This window comes from Chaetodon auriga, chromosome 6, assembly GCF_051107435.1.
Source record: "Chaetodon auriga isolate fChaAug3 chromosome 6, fChaAug3.hap1, whole genome shotgun sequence".
NCBI lineage: Eukaryota > Metazoa > Chordata > Actinopteri > Chaetodontiformes > Chaetodontidae > Chaetodon > Chaetodon auriga.
The window spans coordinates 4,690,353-4,706,625 of NC_135079.1; the positions used below are offsets into that span (position 1 = coordinate 4,690,353).

Here is a 16,273-nt window from a genome sequence, read left to right on the forward strand (position 1 = left end):
GGACGTGAAGCTCTTATCTGGGATCAGCTGAATTAACCAGTTAACAGAATGTTCTTCCCTGGTTTATGGTTACATTTAAAAAAAACTAAATCCTTGCTCCTCACCATCTCATTGAAAGTAGGGTTCCTTGTTTTCCTCGAGATTTTTGTCTTGCGTTTGGAAGTCTTGTGTGGATCTGGAAGCAGGTAGGTTTTCACATATGGGTTAGGATCTGTTCCATCCTCAGAAACCTGAAAGAGAGCAGATGGATTATCAGTAAAACCCTGATTCCAAACAGGTTGGCACGCTGTGTAAAACAACAACAAACACACATGTGTTTACCAGATCTCTGATGTGCATGACCATGATGAAGAGAGTGCTGTTCCTGTAGGAGATTGACAGCTTCACTTCTCCCTCCACCCGACCAGAAGTGGGACTCAGTGGAGGCTCTGCAACAATCAGATCAGAACATTTAGAAATAAAGGTAAATGATGTCATACAGTGAGTGGGTCAAATACTTGAAGAATGGGAATCAAACATGCAGGTGTTTACCTGGAGCTTTGGGCGTGGCATCCAACCCTTCGGTCTTGTCATCCCGTGCAATTGGATGAAAGAAGGTGTAGATCAGGTCACACTGCAGACAGAGAACATGAGATTACTTCACTGCCTGGTACAGAATCTGTGTGTGTGTGTGTGTGTGTGTGTGGGTGTGTTTGTACCTGTGTGACCTCTGTGGAGCTCCTCATCAGGTTGTGGACGTAGTTGTTGAGCTCCAGCTTCCTCTTGGTCGCCACCTCTTTGATGTGGGTGCGGCCGAGCACCATCTTGTTCGGGAAACTGGAGGTCAGGAGAAAACCAGATGTATTTACTATTCTACGGAATGGGATGCAGCCTCCTCTGTGTTACTGTACTGATGCAGCGGCTGCACAGCAACCTCACAAGATAGTAGAGGGAAGGTTTAGCTTCACCTTCCAGAAGGTGAAGGTGGGACTCTGTGCTCAGCCCTGATGTGTTGGTATAGAAAAGTGCTGTCTAACAGTTTCTGTTGAGGAATTCAGATATACAGATCACAGCGGAGGTGAGGCCTTACCCCGGCAGCTTCCAGAGAGGGAAGAGGATGGTGAGTTTGTTATGGAGCTCCTGAAACTCATCAAAAGTGCGGAAGACAAACTGGGGCTCATTCTGACCTTCCCTCAGGATCCTCACCACATACGTCTGCAGAGACAGGACAGGGAGGGACACAGCCACGCAATCAGATGTCAGTCCTTTCACAGTTTACATCAGCACATGTGATGGAACATAGAGAAGTCAGACAAACATGATGCAACAAGGCTCACATAGTGCTTGTCGGGGTTGTATCTCTTCTGGAAGGAGAAGATGGAGGCGTGGAGGATGCGGCCCTCCTGTTTCAGAGTGTAAGTCTTGGGGGAGAACGACAGGATGGGCTCGTCGTTGGCGGGCAAACCAGAGAATCGCAGCTGGGCAAGGTTGTGGATGAAGAAGTTGAACTTGGTGGCCACGCTGCCCAGACTGGACTCGATCAGCCTGCAGAGGTTTGACATGAAGCTGTCACACAAAGTCTTCACAAGGCAACAAACTCACATCTGACCCGACAGGTCGGACATAAACAAGGGTCACCTGATGTGACTTCTGGTGTGTCAGGAGTTTTTGTTGCTGTCATGTGAGACAGCAGTAATTCTCTTCCATCATATGTCTACACTGCCACCTGCTGGATTTTAAATTTGTCGCAGCAAAGACAAAAAATAAAATAGAATCTGTGCAAATGGGAAAACTTCAGAGGACAAAATCCTCTGAAGAGCAGCTGATTTCTTGTGGTGTTTCCAGTTCTCAGGTTGTGTAAGAGTCTGAGAAATTACATGTGACACGTTCCCCAAGGTGCCAATTTCTATTTTTTACTGAAACAAGGCCGGAAACCAGTGAACACTGGGAGAACAGAAGTTAATGCATTTACCTGGTGAAGAAGATAGTCGCCTCAGCGTCTGTGTTGTGGGGCTGCAGGGCATCAAACACATACTTCAGATCCTGAGAGCCGGTCAGCTCTGGGAGGCCTGAGGACGTCATCTACGAGAGCAAGACCCACCACAAGAAGAGTTCAAATATGTCTTTTGGGTTTGGGTTTTTTTTGCATGATGGATCGATCATTTCAGCATAAAACCAGACACAAAAGTTAATTAGCTCCTAATTAGCTTTCCATCATCGGCGCTTAAATGTTTTAATGCATTATTTTTCCTTTTGTAACGGCTGAGTTGCCCCTTGGGTTTGAAAAGTGATGCAACACTACTTGCCCCCATCAAGAGGCCAAATACTACAGCATATTCTATGAAGAGACATTTCCAGGACAGCAGTGAAGCAGTGATTTATTACGAAGGCACAACTGCTTTGTTTGCATATTTCCTTATTCTGGCTCTTGCAGGTGCAAGAAGGATACTTTAAAAAGGAGGCCAACAACTACTGACAAAGAAAAAGAAGCTGAAGGTGAAAAAAAAAGCAGTAAGAAAACAAGTCAGTCACAAAATACAAGAACAAGAATCTAGAACAACGGAAGAACAACTAGAGCTGCGACGCCTTGTTAATTCATCAGCTGATTTAAATGAATTAATCATATAAGTACATTTTTTTAAGGAAGAGGAAAAATCTTTGAGTTTTGGACGAAACAGAACATCAAGACGTTCCTCTCTGGGAAATCGTCAGAGGTATTTGTCACTATTTTCTGACAATTAATTGATTAATCAGAAAAAGAATCTACAGATTAGTCAATTATAACTAAACTAAAACCACGACAGCAACCATATTAACAAAAATGACAAAATGCCAACTTAATACATCTGTGCTCTATGCATGAATACGTGTGTGTGTGTGTGTGTGTGTGTGTGTGGTTTATGTGTGTGTGTTCTGTCTAACCAGAGACAACAGGTTGAGGAAAAGCCCGGAGTGCTTGCGGATGAGGTTGTAGGCCTGGCAGCACAAGTCAACAAACAGCTGGAAACGGCTGGTGGGACGCTCGCCTCCGTTGATGACGTACGCCATGTCAGAGGTCAGAACGAAAGGAGCTCGGTCCCTGGAGGGGAAGACGAGGAGAAGAGTTAAACTCAGCTTCTGAAGAAGGTTAGCCCAGAAGTTACAACAAAAGGTTTGTGGATCGACGGTGTTTGGGTTTAATCCTGCAGGATCAGGAGAGTGAGGACACCTCCTTCAACACTAGAACTACCTTTAAGAAAGTCACTACAAAGCAAAAATAGAAGACATTTGTAGGTCAGTCCACCTGGACAGATCCAAGCTGGGAAAGAGGACAGCGTGTGAGCTACGAACCAGCTCATGAAGAAAAATACACATTAATCTTGCTGTGAAGAAATACAGCAACTCCTACTTCTGAAATTCAGTGACCCACAAAGGAATTGTGGGTCACAATATTTAGTTTTTAGTATTAGTATTTGATGATTAGCACAAATTATTGTCGTCACTGAATGATTCCCTCTGGTGGTTCATTATAACACGTCAGCATGAACTACAACCTGGACACGTGGCTTTAGAGTCTATCTAAGGTAACCAACAGAACAATGTTCCAACAACTGGACGTGATCCTTCACAGTTAGCTGTGTTAGCTTCCTCCACTGAGATCAGCTGGACCTTTCACATTTATCTGGTAACTTCCTGCTAATAAAAACACAGTAATAAACATCCTGATACGCCTATCTGGAAAAAACTTTAAACCCTGATGGCGCACCAAAGCATGCGTACACACGAACGCGCCCTAAATGAGCATATCTGATTTTGACCTTTTGAAGCTGCCAAACATCTGGGCGTGACCCAGGAACTTCCCGAAGTCGATGTGGAACATGTGACCAGTGGAGCGCAGCATAATGTTGTCATTATGGCGATCGCAGATGCCCAGCACGTAGGTTGCCACGCAGCATCCCGCACATGAGTAGATGAAGTTCTCTGATGCCTGAAAAGAGAAAGAGATGGAGGAAACGGGTATGAATACTCAGCGTGAAGTACAGGCTTTAGGTATTGTTTGGCTATGTGGCAAGTCCTGCCATGATGTAACGTAATACTGGCTGTCTAAGTTTAAGAAAGGAGGTAGTTTCTGACCCTCCTTTTCCAGATGTTTCAAACACACCCATGGTGGAATAAGAACACACTGTAGTCACCAACCTAAAGAACGGCATGTATGGGATGTTTGTTCCTGCGTCACGTTCAGGGTCAAACTTCATGTGGTAGATTTTTAGGGTCAGAGGTTGTGAGCCGGGTGTACGGTTTCACATTTATAGATGTCAAAGGTCAGAAAGTTCTACAACTGTTCTATAAACTTCAAGAGTACATGAACAGTGTGGGCTTTGAACTCCCACTCAGCTAAATCATTGTGTCAAAGGAAAATGATCAGTATTTGAGCCATGAGCTTAAAAAGCAGCTCAGGGCACTTCTTACTAAGTCAACAGTTGCTGTGGGGTTGTAGTGGTAGGTTCACAGCTGTTTGGCTTTAAAAGGGCGCGCACACACACACACACACACACACACACACACACACACACACACACACACACACACACACACACACGCTTTCTGTGTTTTGATACCTTCTCATACTCATCCTCAGCAGGGTTGTACTTGCGGAGCCACTCCGCCAGCGGTTTGTCTTTGAAGGATCCGGTGACGCCGTACTCCACCTGGATCTTTCTCAGGGTGTCGGAGGACGGCACCAGCTCCACCATGCCTGAACAACACATGGCCTTTATTAACAGTCTGCTCTGTATGACGTTCATGATCAGTATGTCAAGTGGTCGTGACCTCAGACTGTAATGACGATGCCATTCCACAGTTAACTGCTTGTGAATTGAATCTATTCACCCAATCAGCTGTTTTCATTATGGGTTGATTACATTATCATGTCTGTGTGTGTAATCTGACAGCAAATGAGAGAGCTTGTGTGTTCTTCCCGAGGCCATATTGTTTTTGACTTCAGACAGAAAGGTTGTTTCCTATCTGAGCAGCATAACTTCAAATTAAATGATTACTGTATTGAAGAGTTAAACAGTTATATTTACCTGTGTTTACTTCTATTTACCGATCTGTGCTGGAGTGTTTCTCCAGGATGTTTGTGCTTTGCTCAGAGATGGTACAAACAGAAGCTGACTGACGTGAGTGTGTCCGACCCCATTTACACTAATTCACGTCATGCGTCTTGGGCAGATTGGACAAATTTCCAAACTCTTTCCAAAGTTCAAAAGCTTCCAAGAAGAATTCAAGATGGATTAAATCAGATTCTCGACACACTTAAGACAGATTCTGAAAAGGTGAAAATGCATCTGTCTGTCCAGGAGACATGTCAGTAATACGTCCACGGTCTGTCTCCTGTCAGCGTGATAACAGCAGCTAAGGTAACACTAAAATTACACACTGCATCTGATCTCCGATCAGTTCAAGCACTGAATGACCTGCATGTGTGACTGAGCCTGTGAAGATGAGAAAACTTTCGTCTTCTTTGTAGTTCTTAAATAGGGCTCATTCATTTATGTTTGTGTTAGCATACAGACAGCTGTTAACTACTGTGAGATAAACTGGTAAAGTACAGAAGCTGAATCAGGTGTATTACCAGCTCCTTCTGGATTGGAGGAGGATTTGTGATCTGATCAATAGAAACAAGCATACTTGGCTAACTGTAAATAAAAGCCTCTTAACTGTCATGTGATTTTTATCCAGATATGATTCACTTGTAATGATGAGTATGAACGGGGCCCGTGGATGTGTTTGAGTGCTACCTTTGTCCTTGCCGGTGGAGATGCATTTGAAGTTGACGATGCGGAGGTCCAGTCCCTCCTGCAGCCAGATGCGGTCCATGATGCGGATCATCTGAAGAGCCAACATGTCCTGCCTCAGGTCCTCTCCAACCTGACACACAAAAAGACAAACAGGGACATGAATTAGATCAAATTCCTTTCAGCCACCAGGGGGCGCAGTGTTCAGATGAGAGGCATGTAAACAACAGTCAGATTTAATACACAATAACCTGGTCCAGTCTGAACCACTGACGGCTGCTCTGAAGGTTCATCTTCCACCGTGTGTCCACTGTCACTATTTTCCACAGTCAGCTCCTGTGTGTGGGTACAGTACCTTGAACATGACATTGATCTCTTCTCCCAGTGGGTCGGCGTTGACCAGGGCCAGCTTGAGGGGAACTGCGTTGGAGTTGAAGAAGGAGCAGGCCTATGCACACAAACAGGCGGTATGGTTCAATATGCTGCACTACATGATGCTGGCATGTTGTTTTTAAGATGCAGCCACAGGGTCTAATCCTGTCTTTCTTTGTTATTCTGAGACGTGTTTCAAAGCAGCTTGTTTGGTCTGAGCGGCCCAGAGGCCACAAACTGTATTTCATCATTACGCTCCTCCAAAAAAAGTCACCATCCAATGACTGAAAAACTTATTTTGTGTAAAGTGTCGAGTGAAGGCAATCAGATTTATGTCAGCAGAACAAATGGAGCTTTGTGGAATATTGTATCTTGATGATATGCATATCAGAGTCATGTGTAACTAGTTGTCTGCATTTATCTACCAATTGATGAATATCTGTAAGATATTTTTGAGATTATATGCACGCATGTGTTTTAGATTTTGTCGAAACTGTTGTTTAATGAGCCAGTTTCCTCTGCGGTTTGAACCACTAAGTTCTGAAAAAGAATATGTGACTGTTTTTCTGTTTCCTGATCAACAGTTCAGCTGAGACTTTCTTCTTCTTCTGCACTGTGTATTCTGTGTTCTCTGTGTTTTCTGTGTATTCTGTGTACTCTGTGTTTTCTGTGTATTCTGTGTACTCTGTGTTTTCTGTGTATTCTGTGTATTCAGTGCTACAGTTACCTTGACATTTAGCTCCTTGGCCACCAGACTTGGGCTGAGTGGCAGTCGGCAGCTGTTCCTCTGGAAAAAGTTTTGAACATTTTCAAGGCCCTCCAGCAGCGCCACCTGAACACACACAAAGATACAAAAACACACAGAGATGTGATAACACACACACACTACACAGTAAGAATCAGATCCCTACACACACACACACACACACACACACACACACACACACACACACACACTAACCTGTCTTGTAGACCCCCCGGCCTGTCTGACCCTCTCGGCCACGGCTCCCAGCAGAGTCACCAGGTGAGTCTGTTTCTCCAGTTCTGCTCTCAGCTTGGCTCCGCACAGACACAGCAGGGCACCCAGCACCCGCTCATAGCGCCATCCCCACGCCGGATCCTGCACAGCGTCCTTCAGTAGCCTGCAGCCAGTGCACACATGACAAAAGGCGAGATTTAAGGGACGCCACCAGCGGGGACACGAGCTTTCCCCTCAGCCTCTTTTTATGTGGTCAGCATCAAAGTGCTTAACATCATGTAAAACTATTAATTTTTCCTGGCAGAAGTGCTGACATCCAACTCAGCAGCAACTCTGAGTGCAGTGCAGGAGGCTGAATTCTACAAACAACAAACCTTTTATTTCTTCATTCTCTACAGAGAGCCCCAGCACTGAGGTCATAGTCTTCAACAGATTATTCATTAGATTAATTAGTGCATTTTTTTGGTGCTCATCACATCTTGAAATACCACTTTTATCAGTCTCAATTTCTGCAACATGTCGTTGCAGATGTTTGCTTGGAAATTGCTTTGACGACTGGTTGCTTCAGTATGAACTCACCAGTAGAGGTAGTGGGCAATGTTGATGTTGCCTTGCGCTCTGGACAGCAGGAACATGACGAGGGCGTTCTTTAGGTGGCACTCAAACTTTAGAGCCTGAAAAGAGATGAAAGGGAAAAGTGACTCAGAACGGGGGCGGCAGCAGGAACTTGGCTTGGTAATGAGCATTTTAAAAGCATGTACAGTACTGTATGTCTGTGTCTATTTTTACTTCAGCTGTACCTGTACTAGCTGTGGCAGGTAGTCAGCCAGCTCATCGTCGCTGCTCTTCTCAATCCAACTAACAGCCACACTTCTCACTTCTGTATCTGCAAACCTACACACATAGAATATACAGACACACATAGAACATACAGGAAAAATAAGACCCAAGACAGAGCAAAGATCTGCAGAGTGAAACAGAAAAATGTCTTCCTCACTCCATTAGTACCACTGTGTGCATAGTAAAATATTTTCTTAACTATTCTTATCTTCAGCTCAATCATCTCAAAGGAGGACCTGCGGTGTCTTATACCAAATGTGTGTTATGTGTGTACAGTGCATACTTTGAATCGAGCATCTCCAGCGCAGTGACCGGGGGCAGAGCGGGCCAGTGGTGCAGCAAGGAGTGGATGTGAGCTATGCTGGCCCAGTCCCAGCTGGGCACACTGGCCAGCACCTTGGGGAGGCTGCTGGGGTGGTCCCTCCGACAGTGGAGCCGATGGTCCCATAGGAGCTGGTGATCTGCCCGCTTCAGCCTGGAGACGGAGTAAAAAGAGATGGATGGGGAGGTAAATAAAGGCAGTGTCAAAGATAACAGGATCTTTGTATGATGCATCTTTTTTTTTTTTTTTAAATCAGATTTACCTATCATATCTAACCAGCCCTAATTTGTCATATTTTATCTTTCAGTGTTAAAAAGGTTGTGGAGTTTACTTGGCAGCATCAACAATAATGTTTAAAACAGCCAACAGAGAAAGAGCGCTTCAACAGAATCACACAGGAGCGAAATCTATTAACAGCGATGTGATCGTGAAGTCACTCCTGCAGAGTTTCTCACAACATCTGAGAAAATGTTCACAGTGTCAGCGAGTAGAAAATTCTTACTCAAGAACCACAACTTGTGTGAAATACAGCCACTTCCAACCATCTTCAGAGGGAATCCTCACAGCGTTAGAGTAGATATTCAGGATTGAGTGTGTGTATGAGTTTGTTAAACATATGGAAAATGAAACAGCTGACATGTTCAGACAACCTTTGCAAACGAAGGCACGAGAACACAATCATACCATGAGACCTGAGAGTCACATGACACTGGTGACTTAAAAAACACACAAGGAAACAAAATCTCTTCAACACTATTGTCCAAATCTGAAATTTCTTGGCCAGTGTCTGGTCCCTAAGAGCTGTGAGAGTGTGCACAGTGAGACTCCAGGTCCTGTATGTCTGTGGCACACTGCAGAGGTCTCCTGTGGGTCCTGGACATCACTCACATATGGCCCTTTCTAAGCCAAAAAAAAACTGAGGGTGAATTCCTGTATCAGCTAGCATTTGTCTTTCTAATGCTGTCAGAGATGATGGTCTGTACTTGACCTCCATGCATTGATAAAAACAAAAAATTCTCCTCTAAGGACTGATGGTATATCACACACACTGAAACAACACATGACACATCAGTGAGGCCGCAGCTCCACATGTCTTGTGCCAACAAAGGCTGCAGAAATGAATGGGCAGGACAGAAAGCAGGCGGTGAGAGCCCAGTGAGAGAGCTCTCTGTGCTAAAGTGCCGGCGAGTCTCATGGATGTTGGCAGCGTGGAGGAGATTTGGCTGGCAGCAGGCATAAGAGAGCATTTAGCTGGGCCTGGAGCAGCTGGAGGAGAGCAGACACACTGCAGCAGACAACATACAGGCGTTTATGGGGAAATGTGGCAGGCAAAGTCAGTGGCATCTTTCAAAATCTCTTCTTAAATCTAGTAAGTCCAAAGGATTTTGGGAGGTCTGAGGGACTGCCAAAAAGCTGTCTGCTGAAGGGGAAAATGTAAGGAGAAATACAGTTTCTGTGAGAGTGTCTGAAACTCTTATAACAGGAAGTACTGTAAGTTTAGAAAAAGCCCAACCTGCACTCACTGGACTGCAATCACAGCTTTAAAAATTGAACTGAACACCTTTCAGAAGTGCAGTTCTGATTCCCCTGAGCTTACATATCCTGATGAGGTGAAATTCACTACAGATACATGTAAAAGAAAATGCTGGTTTTATTAAAGAGTACTCAAACGTGTGCTGTACTCGTACATTCCAACTCAAACTCAGTGGAGCGCTCTTGCACACGCCCTCAGGCTAATTTTCCACACAGCGATACACTGCAAAGAATATCAGCTTTTCTGCATTTCTGACTCTTGCAGGACATTTCAATCACAATTTAAGAAGTTATTAGATTATCCAGTTGCTTCACGCCTCATGTGCTTATACAAGAAGCATGTCCGCACATCAGGCTGAGCAACGTTAAGACCTGAACTCTCAGTGGCTTTAACTGAAGCCAGCGCTGTTATCTCAAATCACTGCTGCAAACCAAATTTCCCTTACAGACTCTCCGAGCTGAAGAGGTGGAAACTGCAGAAAAGGCGGACGCACTGATTGATAGAAATGCTGCTCTCAGAGTGCACTTGTGAAAACATGGGCGAGATCCTCATACCCGAAATTGGAAGCTCGGCTGCAGATTTTCTCCAGTTTGCGTCGCAGATCGGGGTCCAGCTCTTCCTGTGTGTGGGGCTCCGGGCTCGGGGCTTCCTTGGGTCCCACGTATAAAACATCCACCGCTGAGTTGGGGAAGTCCACCTGACGGTAACACAATTATCAAAGCTGGGATCAGTTTATTCCTCTGGAGCTTTTCTTCACAAATACCCTAAGTTCTGCTTGTTTGTAAGGAAATGCCTGAGAATAAAAACCAGGTCCAAAGCAAAACTACAAGGCTGTCACTATTACCGTTTGGCAAGAACTGCTACTTATAAAACCACAGTACTGTTCCCACTACTAACCCTACCAGTACTGCTACTTCTATGACCACCAGTACAGTTATTATTACATGTACAGTAGATGATTTTGGTGTAGTAGTAGTAGTAGTAGTAGTAGTAGCAGCAGCAGTAGTAGTATTGATATACATGTAGCAATACTTGTAGCAGTCAAAGCGCATCAGTTCTAGTGATCACAGAAACAGTGCAGTAGTGGTAAAAGAATAAGAGATGAAATGGCAAAAGACCACGAACTACTACTACTACACTACTACTACTACTACTACTGCTACTGCTGCTGTACTGCTATGACTAGCATGTTTACTGCCAAGTCATACTGCAAGATCATCATAAGTACTACCACCAAGTCTGACAACACTATCAATACATCATGAATGCTCATAAAAATAAAACCACTACAAATCCTAAAGCTACTACTAGAGATACTACGAGCACCAGCACCAACCTGTAGTACTATTCTCTCTGCGGGCACCCTCTTCCGGCTGCCTGCAGAGCCGGCGGCTGCAGCAGCTCCCTGGGCAGATGTCCACAGACACAACAACCTGCTGCCCCTGGCGAGAACCCTGCAAAACACAGTCAGCAATTAACAACAACAACAAAACCAAAAGCAATCAAAATAAGCAAGTAAGCAAAGCTAAACTTAACTTTGCTGACTGACCAATGTGTGCCATGTGTTTAAGATAAAATGCTCCTCTCTCCTCACCGTCTGAAGTCAAAGAGCGGCATAGAGACTTTGCCCAGCAGCTCTGGAGCTTTCCTCTGTTTGTTGGAGTCTGGGGAGCCGCTGGCATTCTGGTTCAACACCCCGAACAGAGTCAGGCTCAGTATGGACTCCAGCGGGAGGACAGCTACTGCGATGGGGAAGTTGATCCTGAGAGAGACGAGAACAGTGTCGACAGAGTGGAGGGACAGGACGAACGGCATGTTGTTGTTCTAATCGGAGGAAATTTCAACTTGCAAATAAATGGAGTGAAGGAGAGGAGGGGAGAGGAGAGATGAGCCAAGGCAATCACTCACAGTTCATCCCATTTGATGTGGTAGAAGAAGCTTTTGTATGTGCCCACTCTCTTGGACTGGACCGGTTTAAACAGGTTCTTGCCATTGTGGGTGAGGGAACACATCAGGAAGTACTTCTCATAACTGCAACAAAACAACACAGTAAGTTTTACTACGTGTCTCTACGTCAGCACCAAGTGGCAGATCAGAGGCTCCGTCACATCTTTCTACAGACTGGAGATTTGACGAAAACCGTTAGAACTCATTTTGTACATTTAGCTGCTGTCAGTCAGTTAGTTTTTAATCTGAGACACCATGTGCATGCCTGCCCGTTTTCTGCAAACACCTGTGTCACAGATTTAGAGCTAAACATACTTCCATTTGGGAGCAACAGGGGGGGAGTGCCTTGCTCAAGGGCAACTCATTGGTAAGTATTATCGAGGCCTGAACACCCACACAGGTGTTTTCAGTTATTCTGCTTAGTCCTCAGTGATTCTCACCTTTTTTTTTAATGTATTTATCCAGGGAAGCGACTCTGCACCTCCCCACACAGGCCTGAGAAGAGGTCTAATCTGGCAACACAGGTGATTCAAAACACCTGTTTGGGTGGACCGTGCAGGGGCTTTAAGGCTATGGAGTGTGGAGTGCAGTCATACAGATGCACACACATCCATACCTGAAGCATCTAACACAACCACAGTCTGATCTGCTGGTCACTGAGCAGCTCCACTGGAGCAGCTGCAGTTATTTCTGCACCTCCATTTGTGCTGCCAGCGCAGGGATCGGACTGGCGATCATCTGAGAATCACAGGAGGTCACCAAACTCCACGCACTAACAGAACCTCCTCACAGCAAACATGTGGACTTGGTATCATAACATTACAGGGCAGTGAGGAAGATGTCAGTCACACTCCCACACAGGCCTGAGAAGAGGAACAGGTCTAATAAAGGCAGCCTGTGTGGGTAGACCATGGCTGTGTAAGGGTTTTAAGGCTATACATGCATACAGCTATTTATTACCTTATATATAGTACCATAACTTTAACACAGTAAGATGTCTATGTAATATTAACACAGGCTAACATGATGCACAAAAAAAGACAAGATATACAGATAAGAGGGATTTATATTTCCAGATGTGAGGGAATAAAATGTGAACAAATCACTCACATCCTGCATTTACTTTAGCTGCACGACTCAACCACGCATCCAAAAATAATGTCTGTGTTTCATTTGGAGCAACATGTGAGATATGTGAGTGGAGAGTGAAAATACAAGCACATCAGTTACACATTTTCACCGCTACAGGCTTGATCCGCCGCTCAGTGCCATCTGCGCTGGCAGCTCAGCCACTAGTCATGGTGTCTCAATATGCTGGCAATGCTGTGGCATCTACTGAGGCTCCAGATGGATGACACACTGGCCACAATAACGCCAAACACTCGGACCTCAATAAGGGAGCATTATCGTTACACCACAACACAACAGATATGACTGGCTACTCGCTCGGGCTGGGAAATACTGTACTCGCTGTGTCCCTCTGGCCTCGGGTTGCGAGTAGCTAAATATTTTTGGAAGTGTCTTTGGAATGAGTGTCACTGCAGCAATGTTTAGTGCTGGCTCAAAATAGCTGCTGGAAGAGGCTACGCTGGAGTAAATAGGCCTGTTATTAGGCAGTTCTTCTCGTTGTAAAGGCCGACCAGAAAATTACCATGGAAGAAGGGACTGCAGCAGTTTTTAAGGCAGCTTTTAAAACTGCCTCCATCTCACAGTTTCTTCATGTTTTCGATTCCAAACTGCTGCGTTTTTAATCTGAACTTAATCTCTCGAGCAGACTTGGTTAGTTGGAGTTCATCATGATGTGCAAGCCTGATTCAAAGCAATTTTGGACGCTGTGTAAATAAAGACAGAACGCAGTCATGTGCGAATAAACTAAGTAGTAACATCCTTGATACAATCAGGTGTTCACAAAGTCGCTCCATCCTCGCAGGGAATGACTGATCACCTGTTACCAAAGAACCTGTTTACCTTTTGGAGCATTCCACAGCTCTCTGAGTCTTTTGTTGCTCCTGTCCCGACATGTTTGAAACGTGTTGCCGGTATCAAATTCAGAATAACAGATATCAAGATAATTAGTCTCGGGGTTCAGGGTTGTACATACTGATCGTGCCTCAGCAATAAAACAACAAGTCATCAGTCTATAGTTGAGGACAACAATGTAAAATGACATAAACCACCCAGACTTCCTGTGCAATTTCTTTTTTCCTACAATATCAAAACCGTTTTTCATGTTTCCAGGCTTTCCAAACCTACGCCGCTGTGGGAGGGCTTGTCAGAAATGTCCTGATCCTGGTCACTGATGCGTGACAGAGCTGGGAATGGAAAACTTGGCTCAGCTCTGTTCCAGACACACGCAGCAGATAAAGACAGGGTGAAACTGGACACTGGCATGGAAAAATAAGACATGGCGAGCAGCACGGGAGCCGTTTGTTTAATAGAAGAAAACAAGCCTCTCTGCTGTGACAGTGCAGCCCGTGACACTGTGCTGTGATGCTGTAGTGTCACAAAAATTCTCTCCTGGTCCTCGCTGCATACCCATACACTGTCATCATACAAACTTATTCTAACTGTGCTGAACTGGCTTCCACTGCCTTCTGGCTTCATCTTTGATCCTACCTTGCAGAAGCACAATTAAGAGAAATGTGGGTGGCACTAATAATACTGAACATGTGGGTGATCACACAGGTAGAATGCATGAATAAAGGTTTTCATTATCCTGTGGCAAAGGACGGAGTTTTTCAAACATTAACACTTTAAGCTCCATGCTTAACGTGGTCGTAAACCCTGATGTCACTGTACACTGATTTACCGCTGTGATGCAGCAGCTACACAGTCACATCAGGGGTATTTCTGAGACACTTATCTCTGTCACTGGTCTTCAGATGAGATCAACATGATCCTTTACGGTATGACCTACAATAAATGATGGTCTAGCCTGTATGTCCAGTGCGAGCAGTGAAAATCAGAGTGGGTGAACGTGAAACATTATTTGGTGACTTCATCTTCTCCCACTCGTATCAGCAAGGCTCAGTGTACAAACTGAGTAACAGCTTCTCACTGTTAGCCAACACTGACAAACACATTGCGCCTGTCCCCCTAAAACTAAAAACAGGAGTAGAGCCCAGAGTATGTTCCTCCTCTGACTGTTTACCTGCTGACCCAGTTGCCCGGGATGCCGTGCAAGGCGAACAGAGTGAACTGAAGGTGGTCTGTGGTGCCAGAAGCTTCTTTGCTGCTCCTCCCCTCTACACCTTCCCCGTCTGCAGCCTGGGGCAGCGGAGGTGAGCTGAAGGAGGCGGATGGAGGGCAGAAGGAGCGCAGGTAGAGCTTGGCCAGGTCGTAGACAGTCTGCGTCAACAAGGTCATGCTCTCCTCCACAGGACTGCTTTGACCTGTCGGGGTCAGGTAGCAACCAGTGAGCGGTCATACAGATATCATGGTAATGGTACTGAAGATGTACACTAGCACTGGGATAACTTACTTAGGTTTTAATCAGCTTTTCATCAGCAAAGAAAAGTAACTTTAGACACTGCCCTCATTACAGACTTGTCTACAATATATCAGAACATCATCTCTTTGGGTGTAAGCTCTAATATCTTGTACAAACTGTACATGCTGCTACGCCCAGGTACATAATAAGCTGTCCATTTATGGGCTTTAGTTGGTGCATTTGAATATCACCAGTACATTTTTCTTCCTTTGAACAGCAAGAAATACGGCCAAAATGGTGAAACTCTTCAACCACAATTCTGTGTTAATTTTTATGCAAGTAATAAAGGTGATAAAGTTGAATTGAGTTGAATTGAATGTGGACGTTGAGTGTCACTGTGTACATGTGTACAGATCTTACCATTTGATGATTGACCAGACGATCTGGACCCCGTCTACAAAGCAAAACATGTGGGTCTTCAAAAGATATTCTTACATCTAATACTGTGTGTGATTATGTGAGCATGTGTGCACACAGTATGGGTCAAAAGCCCACCTTGGGTGAGCGTGTCCTGGGCAAGTTGACAGAGTGTCGCAGCCTTTTGACAGCCTCTGTGATGGTTTGGGTCTCCACCTCATCCAGAGCACAGCACAGGTTCTTCAAAGTCTGCACCAGCCGGTCCACCGTCTTATACTGCGTACTCTGAACAGAGATACAGAGCAGGTTGCTGCAGCACGTGTTACAACAGCATCAATCTGCACATGGTCATATTAGCCTGTGAAAGGGATATCCTCCTGATGTGTGCTTTTGTTTTCAGCTTGTCTTTAAACAGTAAAACCCATTGTTTAAGAGAAGAACAAGACTTCAAGAGGTCTCTACGAGAGGATTACCACCAACAATTCATCAAACAGATTCTCATCCAAACAGCATTTCAAACTGAAGCCAGACTAATGCGTGCGTACATTTGGACAAACAAGGCTCAAAACATCAAAACACCACACTCTGCAGACTAAATTGCATGTATATTAATTACAGTGCACACTATGATCGTGTCAAGGCTCACTAAAATAAATCTTGATGCTATTATCGAGTT

General features: G+C 44.9%; 1 protein-coding gene across 2 annotated transcripts in view; it reads right to left on the minus strand.

Annotated features, from left to right (window-relative positions):
* The window catches only part of pik3c2a (phosphatidylinositol-4-phosphate 3-kinase, catalytic subunit type 2 alpha), a 43,591-nt gene that overhangs the window by 2,198 nt on the left and 25,120 nt on the right, over positions 1 to 16,273 (minus strand). For both annotated transcript variants that reach the window (XM_076732277.1, XM_076732278.1), the window contains exons 9-32: positions 15,736 to 15,882; positions 15,601 to 15,634; positions 14,902 to 15,142; positions 11,712 to 11,834; positions 11,398 to 11,565; positions 11,140 to 11,257; positions 10,358 to 10,500; positions 8,231 to 8,422; positions 7,908 to 8,001; positions 7,687 to 7,781; positions 7,090 to 7,270; positions 6,856 to 6,960; positions 6,112 to 6,204; positions 5,760 to 5,889; positions 4,578 to 4,714; positions 3,777 to 3,946; positions 2,902 to 3,058; positions 1,952 to 2,061; positions 1,317 to 1,524; positions 1,070 to 1,194; positions 699 to 816; positions 532 to 613; positions 322 to 428; positions 105 to 230 (exon numbers count right to left, since the gene is read on the minus strand). In XM_076732277.1, the coding sequence (XP_076588392.1) occupies positions 105 to 230; positions 322 to 428; positions 532 to 613; positions 699 to 816; positions 1,070 to 1,194; positions 1,317 to 1,524; positions 1,952 to 2,061; positions 2,902 to 3,058; positions 3,777 to 3,946; positions 4,578 to 4,714; positions 5,760 to 5,889; positions 6,112 to 6,204; positions 6,856 to 6,960; positions 7,090 to 7,270; positions 7,687 to 7,781; positions 7,908 to 8,001; positions 8,231 to 8,422; positions 10,358 to 10,500; positions 11,140 to 11,257; positions 11,398 to 11,565; positions 11,712 to 11,834; positions 14,902 to 15,142; positions 15,601 to 15,634; positions 15,736 to 15,882 (3,204 nt within the window). The remainder of the gene's footprint in view (positions 1 to 104; positions 231 to 321; positions 429 to 531; positions 614 to 698; positions 817 to 1,069; positions 1,195 to 1,316; positions 1,525 to 1,951; positions 2,062 to 2,901; positions 3,059 to 3,776; positions 3,947 to 4,577; positions 4,715 to 5,759; positions 5,890 to 6,111; positions 6,205 to 6,855; positions 6,961 to 7,089; positions 7,271 to 7,686; positions 7,782 to 7,907; positions 8,002 to 8,230; positions 8,423 to 10,357; positions 10,501 to 11,139; positions 11,258 to 11,397; positions 11,566 to 11,711; positions 11,835 to 14,901; positions 15,143 to 15,600; positions 15,635 to 15,735; positions 15,883 to 16,273) is intronic.